The sequence below is a fragment of the Impatiens glandulifera genome, chromosome 9, assembly GCF_907164915.1.
Source record: "Impatiens glandulifera chromosome 9, dImpGla2.1, whole genome shotgun sequence".
Lineage (NCBI taxonomy): Eukaryota > Viridiplantae > Streptophyta > Magnoliopsida > Ericales > Balsaminaceae > Impatiens > Impatiens glandulifera.
In genome coordinates, this window is record NC_061870.1 from 31,134,904 (window position 1) to 31,159,672 (window position 24,769).

Genomic DNA, 24,769 nt, shown 5'->3' on the forward strand with positions numbered 1-24,769 from the left:
GTATTATATATAATAATGTAATTTTATAATTATAATGTGTTAATATTATGTATAATAATTTATTAGTATAATTTAAGTGATAATATTTGTGTCTAAAATAGTGTCACGACTCATGAACTCTATTTTCACCAAAAACACAAGTCATGCTAACTTATTAAATATATATTTATCTTAATAAAAGTATTATTACTAATTAAAAAAAATAATAGAAAATATTATAAATAAAAATATATCCTTAAACACTGAAAAGATCTAATTAAACTAAAAAACTAAAAGCATTTAAAATGTATGAAAGCTTCCATCACATATACTATATATATATATATATATATATATATATATATATATATATATATATATATATATATATATATATATATATATATATATATATGTATATATATATATATATATTAGTAATAGGTTATCAAAGTTGCTTTTCTACCAACAATGGATAAGAGATTTCGAAACTTTTTGATGTTATTAATCCATTTCTTTAAAGAATTATCTTAAATTTATCGAATAAAATATATCTTTTACTATTAGATTAGTTTAATAAATCTAATAAATTCTTAAAATATAATTTTTCAACAGTAACTAAACACATTTTAAATAATATAATTTATTATCTTTAAATAATTTGAATTAATTTAATATTTTATTTTCATTTTAAAAAAATATATATATTGTTTTATATTTTAATAAATATATCTATATATTATTTTAATTAAGGTAAAATAAATAAATTTCATGAATTTTTTAATGTATTATATATAATAATGTAATTTTATAATTATAATGTGCTAATATTATGTATAACAAGATTAATAAAAATAATGAAAGTTATAAAAAATTAAACAAAAAAACTAAATAAAACATTAATAAATTAAAATTATAAATTAATTGAAATATAATATTTATTTAATACTTTTTCTATTTAACTTTTTACAACTTTCACTTAAGAACTTCCACTGTTTCTATTAATCTTGTTATCTATAATATTAGTTAACTAAGATTATAAAATTACATTCTTAAATATAATAAAATTATCAAATTATTTTTATTAGAAATCACTAATTAATTTTAAATAAATATATATTAAAATTAAAAAATATATAAATATAAATTTATTAAAAGATTAAAAATATCTTATTTTAAATTATTTTATAAATTTAAATAGATTAACAATTATTTAAATATAATAAATTATATTATTTAAAAATTAGTTTAATTATTGTTGAAATATTATAGTTTAATAATTTATTAATTTTATCAAATTAATTTGTTATCTAATAGTTGAAGTGGTTTTCATCACCCATGATTTATGAATAAAATAATAGATAAATTTACTCATTGTTAAATCTAAGTATTAATCCCTATTAAAAATAACATTCAATCCTTCTCAATTATGCCATATTGCAATGCAAAAATAAAATAAAATAAACCCCAGAATGGTAAAGAATGCACATACTACATACAATAAGAGAAACAACTACAAATTGTGTATATCTTAATAATTAAATTAAATAAGAAAAGTATATAAGATCATTGAAAAATATACTAATTTTTTATTAACCACTAAAGATAATAATACACAAGCACATATTTAATGTGACTAATCAATCATTCATAAATAATGTTACATATAATATTTGAACTTGACTTACCAAAACATGTGAATAAGCTGTTAATAATCAATAACGCTTCCATCGATCACATTGTAATCGCTCAACTCGAAACGATTATGCTCCTCCTCATTATTCACATCGGTGCGGTTATTCTCCTCATCATCGTCGCAGTCTGATTCCGACGAGCTCACAATATCGATCTCCTCCTCCTTTTCCGATGTTTCAAGCTGCTGCTGCTGCATACATTCCGCCTCTAAACTGTTTGACGGAGGAGAATTGCTTGTTGTTGTTGTCGTCAAGTCTTCCCTCTTTACAATATTAAAAACAATACCATTATCTCTTCTTTCAGGCTGCAAAAGATTGCCTTCAGCAACCATAATACTACTATTACTACTACAACTCTGTATCACAACTCTGTTTTCTATTATATCCCCACTCTGATCCTCCAAATTCTCAATGAAGTCCGTGAACTTATCGGCCGAAGTCGATCTCATCAATGGACCACCCGATCTGGTCCAGCAATTCAGGTCCACACTCTCGGTCTCACTATCACTCCCGTCGTGTCTATTCCGTGTGACACGGTTACTCATCCCTCCATGGTTACCATGACTGAGCAATGATGTGGCTTCTACAAAATGCTCTTCATCCAGCGAACCTGTCGAGTTCTCCCTAGCTATCCGGTTCCACGAAGGGATTCTTCTTGAAGCGTTGAACCTAGAGCTAGCCGGACCATGAGATGTGGACGAGGAAGAAGCAGCCGCAGCAGCTCTCTGAGCACTCCTTTTTAAACGACGCATATGGTTCAGAATCGCTACACAATCGTCGAGAGCAAGTTCGATTCCACAGTTTGCTTTTATAGCAGACAACTTCTCCCATGTACACCTCCTTCCCTGGTTGGCTGCCTTCTGAATATCCAGGTTAGATGGATTTTGTAACAGTTTCGAGTACTGTAAACATAGTCATCATTAAACATAAACATATACATTCAGTTCATATCTCAAGAAAAAACTTGCATGCATACATACATACATACCTGAGCTAAAGTGGCAGGCATGACGACGGTTATGTCGCCTTCCCAATCTTGAGCAAAAAGCTTGGCAATTCCGCCTAATGGAAACCCCACTCCTAATATTTGGTTGCATCTGTGTTTTACCTCCAACTCAACCAAATGGGCAAGCTACATACATACATATATATACATATGTTAGTAATATGTATGATCTTCATCATCAAGATTCATAAACAAGTAAAGGAAATAGTCACCTTAGATGCAAAGTTGCCTCCATAAGCTCGAATGAAGTCCTTTATCCTCAACAAAGGTGCAATATGAGGATTAGCTTGACTAACAATGAAATGATTGACATTAAACAGCTCCTTCAACTGCATAATTGGTAAATCAATCTCCAAACTACCATCCCTCCAAAAACGACGAGTAAATGAATTCGACCCAGAAGAATTAGGCTCATCCGGATCGAGATGGAAAGGTGGGTGATAAGGAACAATTGCTCCGGTTCTATCCTTAGCCATGAGTTCTTGAGCTTCAAAAACAACTGGAAAAGCACACGAAGCAGTGACAGCACTCCATATCACAACATGAGGTGAAGTCAAATAATTAAGACATCTTGGAGGTTCATGTTTTCTCATGGAACAAACAGTAATCCCAAGAATTCGACCCGTCATGTCATAAGCTTCTTGAAAGGTAAGATTGTTGGTAAGATTTCTCAACAGATTCTGAAGTTGTCTAATCTCATGAACAGCACCACCGCTCATAACCCTTTTAAAAACAGTAAAAATCCCACCCATCTGTTCAACTAACTGGAAAGAAAGACATGAATCCTCGAAGAAACTCTGCAGCTCCGGCCAGGATCTAGTCGCGACAACAGAACACATAAACGATCCAATACTCGACCCAGCAATAATCCTCGGCAGAAGCTTGTGCTCAACTAATGTTTTCACAACACCAAAGTGGAAAGCTCCAAGAGAAGCTCCTCCACTCAACAGCAAAGCAGTTCTTCCAAATGCATGTCTGGTTTCATGCATAAACGAAAGCTTCTCCTCCAGGAGTAGATCGTCTGAATCAGAATCGCAAACGATTTTCAACTGGGTCGAGACCTCATCGATATATTCCTTAATCAGTTTAGGAACTTGAAGCCTTCCTTTATGAAGCTCCGGATTGCACATATTACCCAGATTTCTAATCAAATCAGCTCGCATGAAGAACGTGATGTCTCTCAACGACCCTTCTTGCCTTCGGTGACGAAGCTCCTGGAGTTTATTTCTTACTAATTCCTCGTCGTATAGGTTCGACTCGTTCATAATTCTGGGTGTCTCTTTATCCAACATCTTAGCACCATGAGCCCATTCCTCGTACGTGGAAGCCGTTCGCATCATGTTCCTCCAAAATTTCCTACGGTAAGCCATCTCAGCCTTGACTTGAACATTGGTAAAGCGTTTCAATCCAAATGCTATAATTGTAACCACGGCCAATATAAGTTGTGGGTTTCGTGGATGAAGATGGGAGAGCAATGGTTTGACATAGAGATTTAGAAAAGTGTTGGCTTTATGCAAAAGGTAGAGAAACAATCGGAAAAGGTGGTGTTTGAGATGTGAAATGGATTTGCAGAAGAGGATCTTGAAGGCGATTGTTCTACCCATAATGGTTGAAGGACCGATCGAGAATGAATCAACTCTTGCCTCGTTACTTATAATATCCATATTATGTAAGTCTATATATAATCCACCAGGATGAGGACAATGAATTGTTCGTTGATGAAGGAATTAAGGGGAAGCAAAGCTGGCTGAAGAGGTTGGTTGTTCACCGGTATGAATTGGACAATTGTCGAAACAGAGATGAAGGGGAAGGAGAAGATAACATTTGATGATGCATCGGGAGTTGGGAAGGATAAAAATTGAGACAAAAGTAAAATGGATAAGGAAGAAGAAGAAAGAAGAAGACAGTCTCTGCAAGACTGCAACTGTCCTCCAAAAACGGCAAAGGAAACCCACTCTCTGTTACGCCATGCCGCACTTTTATGTCTATAAAACTATTATAATATTGCCATGCTCGTTTGATATGCTTTTTTTATCTGCTTTTTGTACAAGAATTTTATCACATTACTGTCATTTTTGTAACCTATCAAATTATTTATTTCATCAATAAAAATATAATTATTTTATTTTTTAAAATTAAATTTTAAATTTTAAAAATATTATAATAATTTAATAAATTAAAACATAAATAACCTATTTTTTCTTTGAATATATTTTCTTAAAATAAAATCTGAAAATTCTTAAATTAACCAAATATGAAAGAATCCCATGAATGGGGAAATTGGACGAAATGACCCTAAAAATAGGCCTATTTGCCTCCGTGGTCGGCAGAAAACTTAAATTGATCTGATGACCACTTAATTTTTTTTGGACGAAATTACCCTTTTCGCATAACGCGAAGGGACTTCGCGTTTCGCGAAGTGAGACGCTGTGAAAAGTCAAGAATACCCTTACTATATAATAAAATCCGGCCATCTTTTTTTCATTTCTTTTCTTCCATTCTCTTTCTTCCCTTCCGCTTTTCTCCTCCTTCTCTCTAATCTCGCCGGCGACGGAGTTAAACGGCGGCACTCAATGAGCTCCACGACGAGCACAAGCACTGTAACAATTGGTAATTTTATGTATTTCAAGTTTATTGTTGTTCATTTATGCATTTTCGAATCACTGTGTTGTTTAGGGTTTCATCTGATGATACTTCCCGTTTCGCTAAGTACTTCCCGTTAAGTGCTTCCCGTTTCGCGAAGTACTTCCCGTTTCGCGAAGGGTTTCCATTTCACAGTATTAATTATCCCGTTTCCATTTTTTCTTGCAGCCGAAGTTTTCGTTTTCTATAATGGAGAGTGGAAAGCTGATGCTAATGGAATATGGTTTTTTGATGCCTCATCAATCAAAACATTGGATTTACCCCAAAGTACTCGTTATGCTGAATTAATTGATAAACTCCATGAAAGACTTCAAGTGCAGAAATCTACGTATGATTTAGTGCTGCAAGTGAAGTATGATATTCCGAATATCACAAATCCTAAACCCGTTTTTATTGAAGATGATGAGGATCTGAACATATATTTATCACGCTTGATTTTGGGTCGAACTGTGTCACCATTGTGTGTGTCTATAGTAGAGAAGTCACAATTTACTAAAGAAAAGATACCACTACTTACCTACCCAACTCAAGAAAGTATTCTCCCACAATTTACTCAGAAAATTGTACCAGAAGCTTTACCCTCGGAGGTCTTTGTTGAAAGTAATGAAGCCGGAGATAACTATTTGCCTCACATCCCACTTACTCAGGACTTGCATGCATCGATACCTACACCACATAGTGCGAGAAGAGCATCAACGGATACACCTACTAGTGCAAGAAGATCATCATTGGGTACACCATGTAGTGCAAGAAGATCATCATTTGGTACACCATCGACAGACATATCACCGACAGACATATCACCGACAGACATATCACCGACAGACCCCTCATTTGCGTTGGCATTAACTACTGAAACCGTATTGGAAGTCGGTGCCTTGTTTGAAAATAAAAAAGAACTACAACTGATGCTATATAAATATGCGATGCCTAATCATTTTGAATTCAAGGTGGAGAAGTCAAGAAAACATCTTTGGTATGTGAAATGTTTGGATGAGAAATGCAAGTGGAGATTGCGTGCCGTGAAAGGTAAATTATCTGAGATGTTTGAGATCCGGAAATTCGACCAACAACACTAATGCTCAGTTCTATCGAGGCTAGAGAAAAAAATGCAAACACCAGCATGGGTTATTGGGCAGTGCGTGAAGAGTAAGTATATGGACCATCACCATGATCACTTGCCTAAGAAAATAATTGAAGACATGCAGGCAACTTATGGGGTAAATTTGACTTATAATAAGGCTTGGAGGGCTAGGGAAATGGCATTAGTGGCGGTGCGAGGAACGGTTGAGGATTCATGTGAAAAATTACCCTCATACCTTTACATGTTGGAGAAGCATAATCCTGGTACCATAACAGACATCTAAACAGACGAGGTCGGGCACTTCAAGTATATGTTCATGTCCCTAGGCCTCTCTATTAGGGGTTTCAAAGCCTTTTGTCGTCCCGTATTGTGTGTTGATGCCAATTTTCTTAAGCACAAGGTGGGAGGTCAACTATTGGTGGCTATTGCATTAGATGCTAATGAACAATTATATCATGTCGCATTCGGAGTTGTTGATTCAGAGAATAATAACTCTTGGACTTATTTTATGCAAAAATTGAGAGAAGCAATTGGATTAGTTGATGATCTCGTCTTCGTATCCGATAGACACCCAAGCATCGCCAATGCCTTATGTGCTGTTTTTCCAGAAGCATACCACGGTGCGTGCACATATCACATAAAGATGAATATCAACGCGAAATTCAAAACTGATAATTGTCATATGGAGTTTGATATGGCTTCTCGTGCGTACATTGTCCACGAATTCAATCGTTTTTTTGACAAGATAAGGGTTAAAGATCATAGGATTGCTGCTTATTTGGAAGAAATTGGATTTCAAAGATGGAGTAGAGCATTTTTCCCCGGTAAGCGATACAATCAACTAACAAGCAATTATGCTGAGAGTTTTAATAGTCAGAGCAGGGAAGCCAGAAAGTACCCCATTTCCTCAATGGCCGAGTATTTAAGATTGACAATACAAGGTTGGTTGAGAGAAGAGAAAGAGCGTCCAACCACCGAGAAGTGTTATCTCCAACATATGAAAAGTGGTTACGTGAGGGATTCGAGAAGGCTAGATTCTATACAGTATCATCGTTTAACCGATTCGAGTTTTATGTGCATGACAATCAGTCTCATTTTAAAGTCAATTTGAAAGACATGAACTGCACTTGTAGGGTATTTGAAGTTTCTGGTCTTCCTTGTACTCATGCAATGGCTGCTGCCCGTCACCGCAATTTGGTTTGTTATGACTTTTGTTCAAGGTATTATTCAGCTCACATGTTCAATCTATTTAACCAATTGTTTAATCGTTTTATTTTCCATTCTTACAGGTATTACACAACTGAATCTTGGATGAATGCATATGCGGAGACATGTTACCCTGCTGGTGATGAAGACGATTGGGATATTCCCGAAATGATCAAGGAACGCGTATGTCTAAAACCACCTGTCAAGGTTAAGAAAGGGCGCCCACAAACAAAGCGTAGGTAATCTCAAGGTGAGGTACGTAAGGCTCCGAGACGATGCAGCTCATGTGGTGGACTAGGACATAATAGGGCCACATGCAAAGCAGTCATGCATGCTCCATCTACTGCAAAAGCATCATCATCTAAGCATCATGACTCATCTTCTCAACAGCACGAGCCATCATCTCAACAATATGAGCCTTTAGATTGATTGGGATAAGTTGTATAAGTGTTTTGGATAAGTTGTATTATGTTTTGGATAAGTTGTATTATGTTTTCGGATAAGTTGTACTCGGATAAGTTGTACTCGGATAAGTTGTACTTGGATAAGTTGTACTTTGATAAGTTGTAATCTGTTTGTTGTATCTAGTTTATCTGTGTACTGAAGGAGTACTTAACGCTTCGTTAAGTACTTAACGCTTCGTTAAGTACTTATCGTTTCATTAAGTACTTAACGCTTCGTTAAGTACTTATCGTTTCGTTAAGTACTTAACGCTTCGTTAAGTACTTATCGTTTCGTTAAGTACTTATCGTTTCGTTAAGTACTTAACGCTTCGTTAAGTTAAACTTGGTTTAAGTTAAAGTGAGTTTAAGTTAGTTACTTGGTATGATTTATGTACATTGATTTATATGTTCAATTCTTTGGTATGTAAATATCAGACTACCAACCAACCAGACTACATTAAAACTACAAATATTTTAACATGAAATGTAACTTAAGTTGAAGTTCTACCCAAAAAGTAATACAAGTTCAGAATACATAAGCACAAGTCAAGTTTTATCCAAAAATCAATAAACGATTACAATACAAACTAAGGTTATGTAATTTGATGAAATAACCGGACCGCCATCTTTTGTCGAAAAAACTTCATTTCATTGGAAGTCACCTTCTCTACACCTAAACCAGCAGTCAAGTATTCCATGTGCATAAGCATAAATACACCACAATCCCCACTTTCTGCTGCTCTAGGGACTTCCCCATATTTAGCGACTGCATTTTTGGCTGGGTGTGACAACCTTTTATATGTCAGTTTCTGGAAATTGAAATTAGGATACCTTTGTAGCTCAGCATTGATATTGAAAGTTATCTCCTTGGAGGTTGAGGTTACCCTCCTAAGCAACATGTGATGTACAATAGTTCCTGAGAACTGCAACACTGACGCAGAGACTATATATCTGAATTGGGATTGTACACCTTCTCCACAAGATCCATTTCCTCAAACTTCATAACAATCTTCTTCAGGCAGAGGGCGCTTTTCCAAGAAATCCGTCTAGGAAAATCAGGAACGGTGGTTTCTGCCATCTACAAAAGGAACAACAACAAAAATGTAAGAACAAATACATAGACCACAGCAAACGTTAAGTACTTAACGAAGCGATAAGTACTTAACGAAGCGTTAAGTACTTAGCGAAGCGTTAAGTACTTAACGAAGCGTTAAGTACTTAGCGAAACGTTAAGTACTTAACGAAGCGTTAAGTAATTCGCGAATCCCTAAACCAGAAACAATAACCAACAACCAGAAACAAACATGCAAATATAAGGCAATAATCAATAACCAGAAACAAACATTAAACGCTAAACCTAACCAAATAAACTGAAACAGCCAAAACCCTAAAACTAAACATGCAAATATGAAAACCCATAACCAAAAAAAGACATGCAACAACAAAAAAAAAAAACAAACCTGAGATTTATGGGGAATCAATGATAGAGAGAGAGGACACGAGGGGGACGGGCAGATCGGCCTTGTCAAAGTCTTCAGTGAGACGGTTGTAGTAGAGAGTGAGGAATCGAGAGGATAGAAGAGGGAAAATGGAAGAAATGAATGTCGAAATGTTTTATTTTTTAAAATATATGGTATGGCGCGTGCATATACGCGCGCCTCTTCGTCTTCCTACGCGCGCGTGCAGAAACGCCAAGTACTTAACGAAGCGTTAAGTACTTAGCGAAGCGTTAAGTACTTAGCGAAACGTTAAGTACTTAACGCTTTGTTAAGTAACTAGCAGAAACGATATCATCTGCAAATATCATCACAGCCAAAAGAACAATCAATAAGATGAACAAACTAATAAACCAATATGAACAAATATGAACATATATGAACAAATATGACCCAATATGAACAAATATGATTCAATATGAACCAATATTAACCAATATCACCAAAAAGAACATATTTAGGGTTAGGGTTTCATTAAGAAATACAAATAAGAACATAAATCTGTTATATAAACATAGATTCGGGGATTAGGTTTTTTATCTTGTAGATTTATGCTTTAGGGCTCGCCAAACTCAGGAGGAAAGAAAGCTTGAGAGAGAGAAAGAAAATGAGAGAAATGAAAAAATTTGAGTATATATATCAATACTGTTTCACTTCGCGAAACGCGAACTCCCTTCGCGTTACGCGAAAAGGGTAAATTTGTCCAAAAAAAATTAAGTGGTCACCAGATCAAATATTATTAAACATGACTACGGAGGCAAATAAGCCTATTTTTATGGTCATTTCGTCCAATTTCCCCATGAATGCAATCATATTATTATTATTATTATTATTATTATTATTATTATTATTATTATTATTATTATTATTATTATTATTATCTTGTTGTCCTTTCCTCTGTACGCAACAAATTTAAAATAAAATTAGCGGTCCTTTGGTTGAACGATTAATTTATATTATTTAACGTTTTAATAAAAATCCTGTCTAAGCAAATTTTATTTGAAAGTATTTGGAGTTTGAATTTATTACAAGAATTTTGCATAATAAATTAATAAAAACAAAAAATATAATAAAATATATTTTATGTTTAAACATAATTTTTTTTAACAAATATAAACGTAAGAGTTGAATCATATCAAACTTAATGCGAATAAAGTGAGTTAAATCCTATGAACTTAATGCAATAAAAGTGAGCTAAACCAAATTTAACTGTAAGCATTATTTTTAACCATTTTTTTTCTTTAATCATATTTTTTTCATCAAATAAAACTAAAAACTTTCTAATAAAAAATTATTTTTAATTTATTTATATTAAAAATGATGAAAATCATTTAAACATAATGACAAAAAAAAAAAAAAAAAAAAAAAAAAAAAAAAAAAAAAAACATGAAAATAAAATAAATAAAAAGCAAAAAATGAAAAATGTTACTTGTATGACATAACTCTCATGATGTCAAACCTCTCTCTCTATATATAATATCTTTTGAGCTAGAATATAAAATATTTTCTTTTAAAAATGTATCTGTATGAACTATCCTATTGTAGATAAACAATGAAAAAAACAAGGATACACCTAGGCTTTATGAAAAGTCCATATTTTAAATTTTAAAATTCTTTAATTAACTTTTGCATTGTTTTTTTCTTTTTTAATTAATTTTGTATTTAAAGAGTGCAATTATTAATACATTTTATTTTTTATCTTTACAATTTGTTCAATCTTTTATAAAAGAAAAAAAAGTTTTACAAATCTTATATATTCGTTTGAACTTTAAAGGTTACTTAAAACACCATTTGGAGCCTATCACATTCATACTAAAAGTTTTGTACTAAAATTGACCCTTAATTAAGTTTAGTTTTTTTTATCCCTTTTTCCAATTAGCCTCCTTAATGCAGAAAAACCAAAACATTTTTGGTCAAACATTAAAATTTAACATTATGGTTGAAATTTACACCAAAAACACCCCTAACACAGTTTAAATTAAGACATACCCAATCCAAATTACATACAAGCTTGTATACATTACAATAATAGAAAAGAAAAGAATACCTTTTTTTTAGGCTTAAAATGCTGGTAAAGGAACAACAGCTTCAAAAGCTTCCACTAGCATAGACACTCTTCTTTTACGAGCTGGGTTCAATTTGTTAACAATATTTTGAAGTGCATAATCAAGCATCCAATCCTCAGCTTTCTTTCTCTCATCAATCATTTGCTGCCTTAAATCTATCTTTTCTTCTCCAATCTCAGCTTTCAATGCTAGAAACTGTGGCGGGCGTTGACTGTACTCTTTTCTAGCATTCTCCATTGCTTTAATACTCCTCTTCAGGATTATCAGCTTTCTCACCTTGCTCCATTTCTTCAGCCCTTCTCCCATAGATTTACTCATCTTCACCGCTTGAGCCATCTGTTTATCGAAGCCATCATCATCGCTGCAAGTTGATTGAGCATCAGACGAGTCATCCTTAGTTTCTTGAGACATTATTTCACCTATTGCTTCTTTCACAAGTCTAACAGCATCACTCTGTTTGAATTCCAATTCTCTCTTATTCGTATCATCATTGGCTGCGTCGTCTTTTTCAACTTTTTCCTCAGCACTCGATACAACATGTTGGCATAGCTGGTGCCACATGCTGATGTATTGTCGCTTGTCCATTGGCTTTTCATTTGCTAGTTTGGACTTGAGATCGAGGTCGGACTTTTGACTCTTTTTCTTCTCGGTCAATTGTTGTTGTTCATGATTTGGATTGTCAATTTGAGAAACAGACCGTTCTGGGATCAATTTGAAGGAGGAATGGTCTAAACCGGATTCGCTGCTGACAAGATCATCTCCAGTATCTATCGGCTTGTTGTTCTTTGGAGATGCTGAGATTTGCAAATTCAGTTCTTCAGATGGTGGAGCCACAGTTTCGAAAGCTTTGACAAGGAGAGCCACTTTCCTCTTCTGTACTGGAGCAAGTTCGCTAACAACCTGTCGTAATGCGAAATCCAGCATCCACTCTTCTGAGTTTCTCTTATCGGATGTTTTTATTTGACGCCTTAAGTGGTGAACTCCCTCTTCGTCATCTGTTCCTCTTTTGATTGTCTTCTTCACCTTTGCCAGTTCCTTGATGAATCTTTTCAAAAGGATCATTTTCTTTAGGCTGCTCCAGCTCTTCAAAGCTTGTTTACCGGATTTTTCTTCAGTATTGTCTTTTAAGACTGAATCAGATGTCTCTTCAGTATGTTTCTTCTCTAAGAGTTGATGATCTTGAAATTCAGCAGGAAGAAGAATATTTTCAATAGCTTCACGCACTAACTTAATTGTATTAATCTTACGCTCTTCAATTTCAAGCCTTTCATCGGAATTAACATCCGATTCAATTCCTGCAGGAGACAAATCGGAAGAAGGTCTGCTGACATTGTCATTATCCTCTTCCTCTGGCATTGAACTTTCTTTCTTATGGTGAAGACCTTGAACCATATTTTGATGTATCAAATGCCACATGCCGAGACCCTTAGTTTCGTTTAACTTACGATTGAATACTTCTCGAAGAGTACTCGAATCTGGAGACTCACTTTCAGCTTGAGCATCATCTTGGGGAGATTCTCCAGGCTGCATGTTTTGATGCATCATACGCCACATGCCGAGACCATTAGTTTCGTTCAACTTGCGATTGAATACTTCTCGAAGAGTACTCGAATCTGGAGACTGTCTTTCAGCTTGAACATCATCTAGGGAAGATTCTCCAGGCTGCATGATTTCACCATCTTTCTCTTCTAGTTCTCTCTCATGATCAAGTGAAGTTGTTGTAGTGCTTCTTGGAGATGAAGCAATAGAAGCTATACATGAATCATCAGTCCTCAGCTTGATACCATCTGATAAAAGTATGCATTTAGGTTTCAGACTTCATCAACATTCAAGAGTAATTATAAAGAATTACAGGTTACTGTCATCTGACAAGTATAAAACCATTTCAATAGGCCATATTTTTGTGAAGACCGCAAAAATAGTGGTGAAAGTCTTTTTAGTATAAGTTATGAACAAGTTGTCATAGCTTACCATCAAAACAGACTCAACTCGAGATACATCAAAACATAAGCAGTGCAGAAAACAATGATCCATTTCTGATAAGTATAGTTGCTTACCTGACAGAGATTTATAAATCTTTACTTTGGCTAGAGTTGCTGATTCCTGTAGATAATAATAACAAATATGTAAATAATTATTTATTGATATAATTATCACGTTATTAAGTTAAAAGAATAAGGATCTGAATTTTTGGTGCTGAATAAGTTGAATGAAAATATCTAAAAAGTTTAAGAACTTGATATGTAAGTTCTATTTTATAAAATGTGGAATGGCGGGAAAATACTTATATTAATGTAATTTAATTAATTTATTAAAGTTGTATTTTATACTCTATTATCATAGCTTACTGAATTTAGCCAGATTTTCTAGCTTAATTTGAGTTGAAACTCGGTTTCAATGTTAATGCTCTCAAAAATCTTCATCCTCATTATAATTTTAAGGCACTGCCTTGAGCTAGATCAAAGGAATAAGGCATAATGGAACCACTTACAGTAGAAATAATGCCGGCCTCATCTTGATGATTTTGTTGTCCAGAACTTTCAACATTTAAGTTTCTCTCACCATTGTATTTGAAACTCAAAGATGTCATCTGCAGCGCTTCTTCAGGTGTTGGACCAACTGTTTCAAAGGCCTTTACTAGAAGTGCCACTTTTTTCTGTTGAGTTGGTGCGAGTTCACTGACCACCTTTCTAAGAGCATAATCAAGCATCCACTCCTCAGTTTTTTTCTTTGCATCTGTTGTTTGATGCCTCAGATTTACCTTTTCTCCATCTGACTCCGTTTCCAATGGTAAACTATGTTGCCTTGAAAGATTTAATCGCTTTACTTTCTCCAGTTCCTTGATGAATCTCTTTAGAAGTACCCATTTCTTCAGATTACTCCAGTTCTTGATTGCTTTCTTTTCTGATTTATTTCCCTTAGCTGATGTTACCAGAGTACTTTTTTCCTCCAAGAGCTCTTCTTGGTCTGTTGTAATGTCACTACAAACTGATGATTGGTCATCTTGAACCTCTGGTAGAAGTATCTTTTCTATGGCTTCTCGCACCAGCTTGACTGCATGTATCTTGCGGACCTCAATTTCACGATCCTCTGTTTGATTACTTTCTGTTTTTGGATTTTCGTCTGAAGGAGGAAGACCAAGAACCATATGCCGGTTTATTAAACGCCACATACTAACATGATTCCTTCGGCTAAGTGGGGTATTAGAAACTACAATCTTTTCATTCTGTTCAGAATCCTCGTCTGGACAAAATTGATTGCTTTCACAATCTTGTTTGAGAATCCCATCAGTTGAATTTGGAGAACATGGAATCTCGATAGAGTCTTCATGTTGTCTAGTTTTGGAGGTATTCTCCAGATTATGAAGTGGGACGTTGTACATTTCTGTAGAAAGAAATTCAGAATTAGGGGTTGGTTCTGCAATAGTATCAGTATCATCTTCTTCTTCTATTGCACTCGAATCATCAGCCTGTAAGTCGGTTTGTTCTTCGTGTTCTCTAGTTTTGGAGGCATTCTCCAGATTATGAAGTGGAGCATTATTCATTTCCGTAGAAAGAAATTCAGACTTAGGGTTTGGTTCTGCAATCGTATCGGTATCATTTTCTTCCTCTATTACACTGGAATCATCAGCCTGTAAGTCGGTTTGTTCTTCATGTTCTCTACTTTTGGAGGTATTCTCCAGATTATGAAGTGGGGCATTGTACATTTCTGTAGAAAGAAATTCAGACTTAGGGGTTGGTTCTGCAATGGTATCGGTATCATCTTTTTCCTCTATTGCACTGGAATCATCAACCTGTAAGTCGGCTTGTTCTTCATGTTCTCTAGTTTTGGTGGCATTCTGGAGATTATGAAGTGGAGCATTGTACATTTCCGTAGAAAGAAATTCAGACTTAGGATTCGGTTCTTCAATCGTATCAGCATCATCTTCCTCTATTTCACTGGAATCGTCAGCCTGTAAGTCGGTCTGTTCTTCATGTTCTCTAGTTTTGGTGGCATTCTGGAGATTATGAAGTGGAGCATTGTGCATTTCAGAAGAAAGAAATTCAGAATTAGGATTCGGTTCTGCAATCGTATAAGCATCATCATCTTCTTCCTTTATTACACTGGAATCATCAGCCTGTAAGTCGGATTGTTCTTCATGTTCTCTAGTTTTGGTAGCATTCTGGAGATTATGATGTGGAGCATTGTGCATTTCCGAAGAAAGAAATTCAGGCTTAGTGTTTGGTTCTGCAATCGTATCAGAGTCATCTTCTTCCTCTATTGCACTGGAATCATCAGCCTGTAAGTGAGTTTGTTCTTCATGTTCTCTAGTTTTGGTGGCATTCTGGAGATTATGAAGTGGAGCATTGTCCATTTCCGTAGAAAGAAATTCAGAATTAGGATTTGGCTCAGCAATCGTATCAGCATCATCTTCTTCCTCTATTGCACTGGAATCATCAGCCTGTAATTCGGTTTGCTCTTCATGTTCTCTAGTTATGGTGGCATTCTTAGGATTTGGTTCTGCAATTGTATCAGCATCATCTTCTTCCTCTATTACACTGGATTCATCAGCCTGTAATTCGGGTTGTTCTTCATGTTCTCTAGTTATGGTGGCATTCTTAGGTTTTGGTTCTGCCATTGTATCAGCATCATCTTCTTCCTCTATTACAACGGATTCATCAGCCTGTAAGTCGGTTTGTTCTTCAGTTTCCACTTCAGATCCGTGACCCTCTTTTTTGCTGTAATCTGAACACTCAGTAACTATTTCTTGAACAATTGGATCTCCACCAATCGTTTCGATTTCCTTGAGTAGATCATCTATACACTGCTCTCTTCTGAATGAGGACTGGACTCTGAATTTCATGCTTCTCTGAGACCTAATCGTGCGTCTATTCTTGGACAAGGCGCGCCTGAATCGGGGTAGCGGCGGCTTATGTTGATGACCATGTAGAGAACAATAAGTATAAGGACATACCTTCATGGTCGGCGTTATTAGAGATTCTCTTTCTCCAGTTTGAAGCTCGATAGTGCAAGGGAACTTACAATCCTTAAGAGAGGATGAACATGTGTTTCTATTAACATTCTTCGTCGCCGGCTTTCTATATTTAAAACTAGACTTGCTCATCAGAAATCCGAAATTTCTCGAACTAGTTGTTTGGGATTTAGTTTCGATATCATAGTTATTACTAGAATTACGAATTCTTGCCTGAGATCGCGTCTTCTTCCCGTCTGAAGAACTTGTTGCCTTTAGATAATTTCGAGATGAAGCGGATTCTTTAATGGCGCCGGATTCTGCTTCGTCGATTTCGTCCTTTCCTTCCTGGTTTAAGTAGTACATAATCATTAATCACAATTCCAGACAGCTTCTATGATATATATAATCTGACAAGCAGGATTTGAAATCACGATAGGCAGTTACCTTGACCGTCATGAAATCTGGCGATGCAGGCGGAAATTCAAAGGGACTCTGGTTGACTGAGGTTGAATCAGAATTTGAGTTTGACTGATAGGAAGAGGGAGAATCCAAGACTGTATTAACTCGTCTAGTCGATGGCTTAATTAACCGCATCCCTGAATATTTCCTTGACTTGAGCTTCTTCAGTTTCTTCCTGGAATCCATTGATCTTCTTTCATCGATAGCAGTAAGAGGAGGAGAAGAAGAAGAAGAAGCCATTAAAGAAGAATGAATCTCAGCTTTTCAGCTGAGGTAATGAAAAAAAGTGAAAAAATGGCTGCTTTCTGTTATCTCACCATTCTCTTTCTTCTCTTCCGCGTTAAAATGAAGGTCCCATTGACAGGTCGGTTCTTCAATGAAACTTGTCTGATTATTTTCTTTCTTTTTTTTTTCCAAAACTTTCCGTCAATTTATTTTACTCAAAAAAATATATATTTATAAAAACAAAGAATAATTCACCTTGGGATTATTTGAAAAATGGGCACCTCACATTTGGATTGGAGATGGTATCTTTGACCTGCACAATATTGGATTGCCCAACTTACTAATGTTCAACTTTGACTAATTTTTATATATCAATTTTATTTATTAATGACAGTTTGAGTTTGATTTTTTTTTTTTTTAATTACTATTTGAGATTAAACTTTCACAAATAAAACTTGAATTATTAAAATTTTATGGATTTTTTATTCAAATCAACAAAACAAAACGTTTGTCATCTTATAACGTATTATTTTTATTTTTTAAATAATTTATCATGTTTTTAATTGAAATGATATTTATAAACTTTTTAAAAGTATTTTTTTAAATTGATTATTTTTTTAAATTGATTATTTTTTTTGGAATTTACGCAAATTAGTTTATCGAAGTTTTTTTGAGTGACTAAAAAAATGTATATTTTAAGAAAATATTTGAATATTTTTAATAGAGGTTAGTTTAAAAAAAAAACAATGACGTAACTTTGTATACAGTATACTAATTTGAACGTATTTGTGTTAAATATGATTTGAATGTTTTGAAAATGTGCAATGTGTAAGAATACTAAGACTGATAATCTTACGTTTTGTAAACAAATCTTAAATAGTTAAAATTGTGATAAATGTAGTATATCTGTTACAATTTAAACTCCTATCTTTATTAGATAAAAACAACCCAAATTTAATCTTAATTAGTAATTCGGTCGATTTTAAATTATTATAATATTTTTATATCAAAATTTTATAAAATAAAGTAAATATATTTTAATTAATAAATTTAATAGATTGATATTTTAATATGAGTAATGATAAACTCAGCAAATCGAAAACAAGAGCACGAATCCGACGTGCCCGCTACGTTTCTTCACGTCCCGAAATGTGATCTTTTTTTTTTCTTCCCGAAATGTGACCCTTTGATTTTTCTTTCCGAAATGTTCAAAATGTGACATTCACATTTTGGGACTTTTCGGACAATTATAGACTTAAAATGTGACATTTTTATTTTATTTTTCTATCCTATTCACATGACATGCCGCGTCAGATTGTTGGATTTACTTTCTACACCTTAACTTTAACTGAGTTTATTATTATTTTTTTTAATATATAGGTCCATAATATCAAATTAATTATTAGAATAGACTATTTTTTATATGTATGGGACTATAGGGCTTACTTTAAAATTTTATATTCACTCATTTTTTAGTAACGAACATCACTTATTAATTAATTTGGTATACTTTTGAATTATGGGTAATATCTCGTTTGTTTGTTAAATTGCTACATATTTAACTGAACTTGACTACAAATAAAATGATAAAGAGTATATAATGAGTTTTATTTAGAACAAATAATAGAGAAATATCAAATAGATCCATACAGCCTAGTATGGAGAAAATCACACATTAAACTAATCACTATTTGTAATCATGACGTCAATGACATCCATGTTAATTAAACAAGCAAACCTAAAAGTCAAAATCTAGTTATTCAGAAAAATAACACCATAATTTAATACTTAATATTTTGATTTATATTTTATTAAAAATTATTTAAATTGAAATATGAAATGAGTGATATGATATTAGGATCTTTCAAATTTCTCAAAATAACATATATATATATATATATATATATATATATATATATATATATATAATAATAATAATAAAAAAACAAATCACAACTTTAATAAAAAAAAAATTATGTTTTATTTTTTGAAAGACAACATAGGATTTCAACTACAAACTCTTTAAATTAAGAAGTATCTAAATTAATATTCAATGGATATTATGGAGTTATATTTACCACCAAAGAAACAAGCTCATATCATAAAGAAAAATATAGTTACGGAAGAGTCATGTCCGTCATCCCAAAATTAAATTGTGTCATTTTTAACAAACTAAACATTTGTGTTTCCGAGTTTTTTTTACTCGCTTCAATTCATTTTACAATAAATTATACTCTCATAACTGTTACTTTTTTTCAAAATTTATTTAAATAATTTTTAAATTTAATATAAACTATTCAAATGTTAGATATTTAAAATTTAATAAATAAAAATATAATAAATAAAAGTGAGATTTATAACATAAGTCAGCTTCTTTGTCTTAGAAGAGATGGTTAATAAATATTTATAATTTTGTGTAAAATATATTAATAGATATGACCCATAAGTTTATTATTTACACTTTTACTCCAGATTCAAATACAATACAAATAAATGATAATAAACTAAGAAAACATTAATAATTAAACATTACAATAAATAATTCTATTTCACTAAAAAACAAGAAATGATGGAATAATTAAAAAAATAATGCAGTAAAAAGATAATCATTATATATATATTTTCCTCCAATTATATTATTGGATTTGAGTTGTGTTATATTTTTGTTTGATATAACATTTTATTTAGTAGAATCGAATTTTTCATTTTTAAATTTTTTAATCCAAATAATATTTCAAACTATTTGTGGGTCATTTATTGTTCATGCCTTTCGATTGTCTGAGAGGTATTCTCCAATAATATTATTTTTCCAACGTTGTTAATTTGTTAAGGATAATTTTCAATATCGCTCAGAATATTTGATAGATATTATTTCAACATAGTTTGATTGGTTTGTTCGAATTGCTCTATTTTATTTTTTATCGTTACAAATCTTTGAAATTACCCTAAAATTTTTATAAAATGGTTAGTGTTGGATCTTCTTCATTGAAATTTTAATTATTACAATTTTGTAATATTATTTAACATTTTAATTTTTAATTAGTTGTTTTAATTTGGTTAACGTTACTTTGTAATTTAATTTTTTTTAGATGTAACTCCTTGTTTGAATTAATGATAATTAATTTCTTAAAAATAATTAAGAATAACACATTTTAAATTATTTTAAAAAATTATTATCAAGACAATAAAAAAACAATAGTGTAAGCAGAGAAAATCTATAATGTATCGCTATGGAAAAATTGACCTTCTTAATTTTAATTAAAAAATAATAATTTTTGATAATATTTGAACCTATAACCAAACACAGATTTTTATTTTTCACCACTATGTATGTTTGTACATTTTTTTGCATTATATTATTTTTTATTAAATGAGTTGTGATAACATTGACTTGTTGCGGATTTGGATATGAATCTAATTTCTTTGTAATATATATCCAACGGATTGTATAAATTATATTTGTCTTAATTGAATGTGGTTTTTGTCGTACCTAGTTATTTAGATAGAATAAGAAAATAAGATTGAATGAGAATCTTCTATTTTAATGATGGGTAATAATAAAGACTGAAAATTTAGTATCATGAAAAATATAGATAATTTTGAGTGAAACTGAAAAATAAATTTTTTCTCCAATTATATTTCACTCAAATACTGTAAAATCATTCATAATATCAAATTATCTTGATCGTTATTCTTTAATGAAAGTTCATATTTTTTTTAAACTTGTTAGGCTGCTAGTGAAATTAATAAATGCAAAATATTAACTTAATTTTTTACTCAATTTATATTATGGGTCATTCCTCATTGAGTGTGATCTCTTGAACTAATTTAAATTTGGATTTATTAAGGTTATAATACATAAAGATTTTACATTTCATGCTTTTTTGTTATTTGATATTTTCTTTCACGATTATTTTAAAAATTTGCAAAATAAAATGTAAATAATTATTTGACATTTAGTAAAATAATATATGATCGAAATAAATAAAACTGTATTTGATATTCAATTTTTTAAAGATTTTTTATCAACTATTTACCTTAGTTAATTTGGTTGGGTGTATTGTTTATCTTTATTTATTGTGATATTTTTTAAATATAAAAATTAACAATAAATTATTATTATTGTTTTAAATAATTATAAATATTATAATAAATCATAATTTAAAATGAATTAAATAAATAATATTATTTTGAATGAATTATAAATTAATATGATTAGCTCAATAATATACAATTAAGATACAAATCCTTATTATTAACATTAATAAACTAATGTATTTTGTTAATACATGAATTGTTAATGTATTATATTGAAATTATTTATGTCTCCACAATTTTGTTACAAATTATGATCTCTCTTATTTCTCTTTATGAATCATTTTTGTTACTTGAGTTAATTGTGAATTGTATTATTCTCTCTGTCACATCCTTTTTAAAATATCATTATTGTAATCACCATTTTAAACTAAGATCCATAACACAATTGAACATGTTATTAAGATCCATAACACAATTGGACATGTTATTACAAATTTCAGAAAAAATATGGCTGGTTAAATTTGTCTTATTTTTAAGGTGGTAATGTTTCATATATATTAACTTATTTAGAGTCTACATAATATTATTTATTTTCATATATTAAAATAAAATTTATAAATTAATATTTTGTAATAATTAATAAGTATAACTTTAAAAAAATTATTATTTTTAATTTTATCCTTAATTATATTTAATTGATATTTATGAAGACTTATTAACTTGATAAAGCTTAAAAATTCACAAACCATTATGAAAATGTTTATAAATTTTTATTTTTTTTTTTGTTTTTTTACAAATGTAATTTTTATTTTTATTTGAATAACTATTATAAAATTAAGTGAATTTGGTATTTTGTTTTAAATATTCGACTTTGTATATTAAATAATTCACTCTAGTTAGATTTGTAAACTAACAATAAAACATTTAATGTATAAAACAAAATAATTATATTATTAAATAAAAAATGTAAAAATTAAATATATAAGTAATAGTAATCAATAATAATTATTTGAATAATGTTTTTTTAACTAAATAAATATGATAATAAATAATAACAAAAAAACTATTACAGTGGAATTTTAATTAAAATCAAATTTTAAAATTTTTAATATTGTAAGTTAATCTATATCTATAAAAAAAAATTATTTGTGTTCATTTTAAAAATGTTGAATTATTATTTTTTATAAAAAAAAATTAAATGAAATTGATATATATAAATAAAAAATAATAATAATTTAAAACAAAAGATAATTTAGTATTTCTATAATGAATTGAATAGATAATTTAGTATTTCTATAATGAATTGAATGATTTAATGAATAAGAGATAATAAATGATGTTTAAAGGGTTAAAATTATTTAAATAATTCAAATCAACAAGATTTATTATTTTTTCATTTTTAGGAATTATTTGATGTATTACTATTTAAAGTAAACTAGTTTATCTAATATTTTCATCAAATTAAATTATTAATCAACTAAATTATTAAACTAAAGTTGAATTGAGGTTAAACAAATAAATCATTAATTTTTTTAACACATTTGAGATTAATTTAATAATAAATTACTATTAGTCCCCATAATTTATTACGGGCAGATTTGAGATTTTGGGCAAACATATTTTTGCGTTTAAACTCAATTTTCTCCTTACCTTCCTCCTCAACGTTTAAAATTATAATCTCAGCGTTTAAAATTATAATCTCAGCTTTTCTCTCTGTCATCATTTTTAAAAATTTTTTTATTCATTCTCTCTCATCTATTTTATTTATTTTTAATCATTTTATTCATTCTCTCTCATCTATTTAATCTTTTTCTAATCATTTTATTCATTCTCTCTCATCTATTTCATATATTTATAATAATTTTATATAAAATTATTATAATAAAATATATATATACATTTAAATATATTTTTATTTATTATTTATAACATATGTATTTTAATATATAAAATAATGAACCAAAATATAAAATATAAATACACTTTGATAATTTTTTATTTATAATTATAGTTTTAGAAGTCACACTAGCCTTAATTAATTATCTAAAATACTGATTACAATTAAGATGAATTCATAATATTAAAAGTGTGAGAGTACACGAAAATAAATTGACAATTGAAAAATTAAGTTAGAGAGGGGAGTGTGAAAATATGAAAAAGATATATTATTAAATACTTTTATATATATTTATATATTTTTTATATCATATTTATATTAAATATATTTAAAATTATATATTTATAAAAATTAATATATTCATATCATTTATTTTAAAATATATTATTTTTTAATTTAAGTCATTTATTAATAATTAAATTATATATTAACAAAAATTTATAAAAAATAATATATTAATATAATTTATTTTCAAATAAATTTATTTTTTAATTTAAATCATTTATTAATATTTAAAATTAAATTAATAAATATATATAACATTATATCTATATATAATATTAATTATTAAATAATATATTAAAAATATTAAAAATAAATAAGCTGAGTGTATAAGATGTATCAAACATACTCAAGCTTAACGCTTAAATAAACTGAGATCTTACCAAACGTACCTAAGAATAGACTGGATAAGCAGCTGAGAATAAGCTGAATCAAACTAGCCCTTTATGAAGAGATAGAGTTTATAATATTTTATGAGATAAGAGAGGAAATTTGAGCAAATAACCCTAAAACAGGGTGAATTGCGTTTTGGTGAGAGTGAATAAATTAAATAGCATTAGGTGGTGACCCCTTTTTTTCTGACGAAAATGTCTCTATTGCGTCACGTATCCTCAAGTTGCGTCACGCAATCGCGAGACGAAAAAAAAAAATTTGAAAAAAAAAAATCCGGTTACGTCACGCAAGGTACAATTGTCATTAAAAATAAATAAAAAAAAGAGGGTCACCAGCTATATTTAAATTGAAAAATGATAGAGAGCGCGACTTGAGACAGCGACTGGGAGCGCGATGCCTACGTGGTGTGCCTCCGTGGGTTGACAGGTAGAATATTCTCTCTTCTTTTATTAATTATTTTCTCACTCCTATTATTAATAATTAGTTACTGGAGAGAAAATAATTAATCGTGAAAATAGAAATATTAAATAAATATTTATTTATAAGTAATAAAACTAAAAAATATTAATAAGTCAATATAAAAAAAAATAATAAATAAAATAAAAAAAAAATAATAAAAAATATTTGATAAATAAAGAAATTGAAAAGTCATAAAAATAAAATAAAAATAAAAGAGATAAATTCATAATTCAACTAATCAATATTAATTAGGGTTTAGGGTTTAGAATTTAGTATTTAGGTTTTAGAGTTTAGGATTTGGAGTTTAGGGTTTAAGGTTTAAGGTTTAGAATTTTTTTAAACATATTATTAAAATATTTAATGTGAGAATTTGTTGTAAATTATTGATTTATTTTAACCGTTAAACGGTTAAACGAGAGATAGTAAATATCAAATAAATGAGTAA

At 30.6% G+C, this 24,769-nt stretch overlaps 2 protein-coding genes across 2 annotated transcripts; both read right to left on the reverse strand.

Moving 5' to 3' along the window:
- Positions 1-1,594: 1,594 nt before the first annotated feature.
- Positions 1,595-4,633, reverse strand: LOC124914494 (triacylglycerol lipase SDP1-like). The gene is made up of 3 exons (XM_047455054.1): positions 2,892-4,633; positions 2,662-2,805; positions 1,595-2,575 (listed from the first exon to the last, which is right to left on the reverse strand). Exons 1-3 carry the CDS (start codon positions 4,341-4,343, stop codon positions 1,688-1,690), a joined length of 2,484 nt encoding a protein of 827 aa, XP_047311010.1. The 5' UTR covers positions 4,344-4,633; the 3' UTR covers positions 1,595-1,687.
- A 6,863-nt stretch (positions 4,634-11,496) lies between these two features.
- LOC124914493 (calmodulin binding protein PICBP-like) lies at positions 11,497-17,374 on the reverse strand. Its single transcript, XM_047455052.1, has 4 exons — positions 17,016-17,374; positions 14,109-16,916; positions 13,675-13,720; positions 11,497-13,404 (listed from the first exon to the last, which is right to left on the reverse strand). The coding sequence occupies exons 1-4, from the start codon at positions 17,268-17,270 to the stop codon at positions 11,612-11,614; spliced, it is 4,902 nt and encodes a 1,633-aa protein (XP_047311008.1). The 5' UTR covers positions 17,271-17,374; the 3' UTR covers positions 11,497-11,611.
- Positions 17,375-24,769: the final 7,395 nt, after the last annotated feature.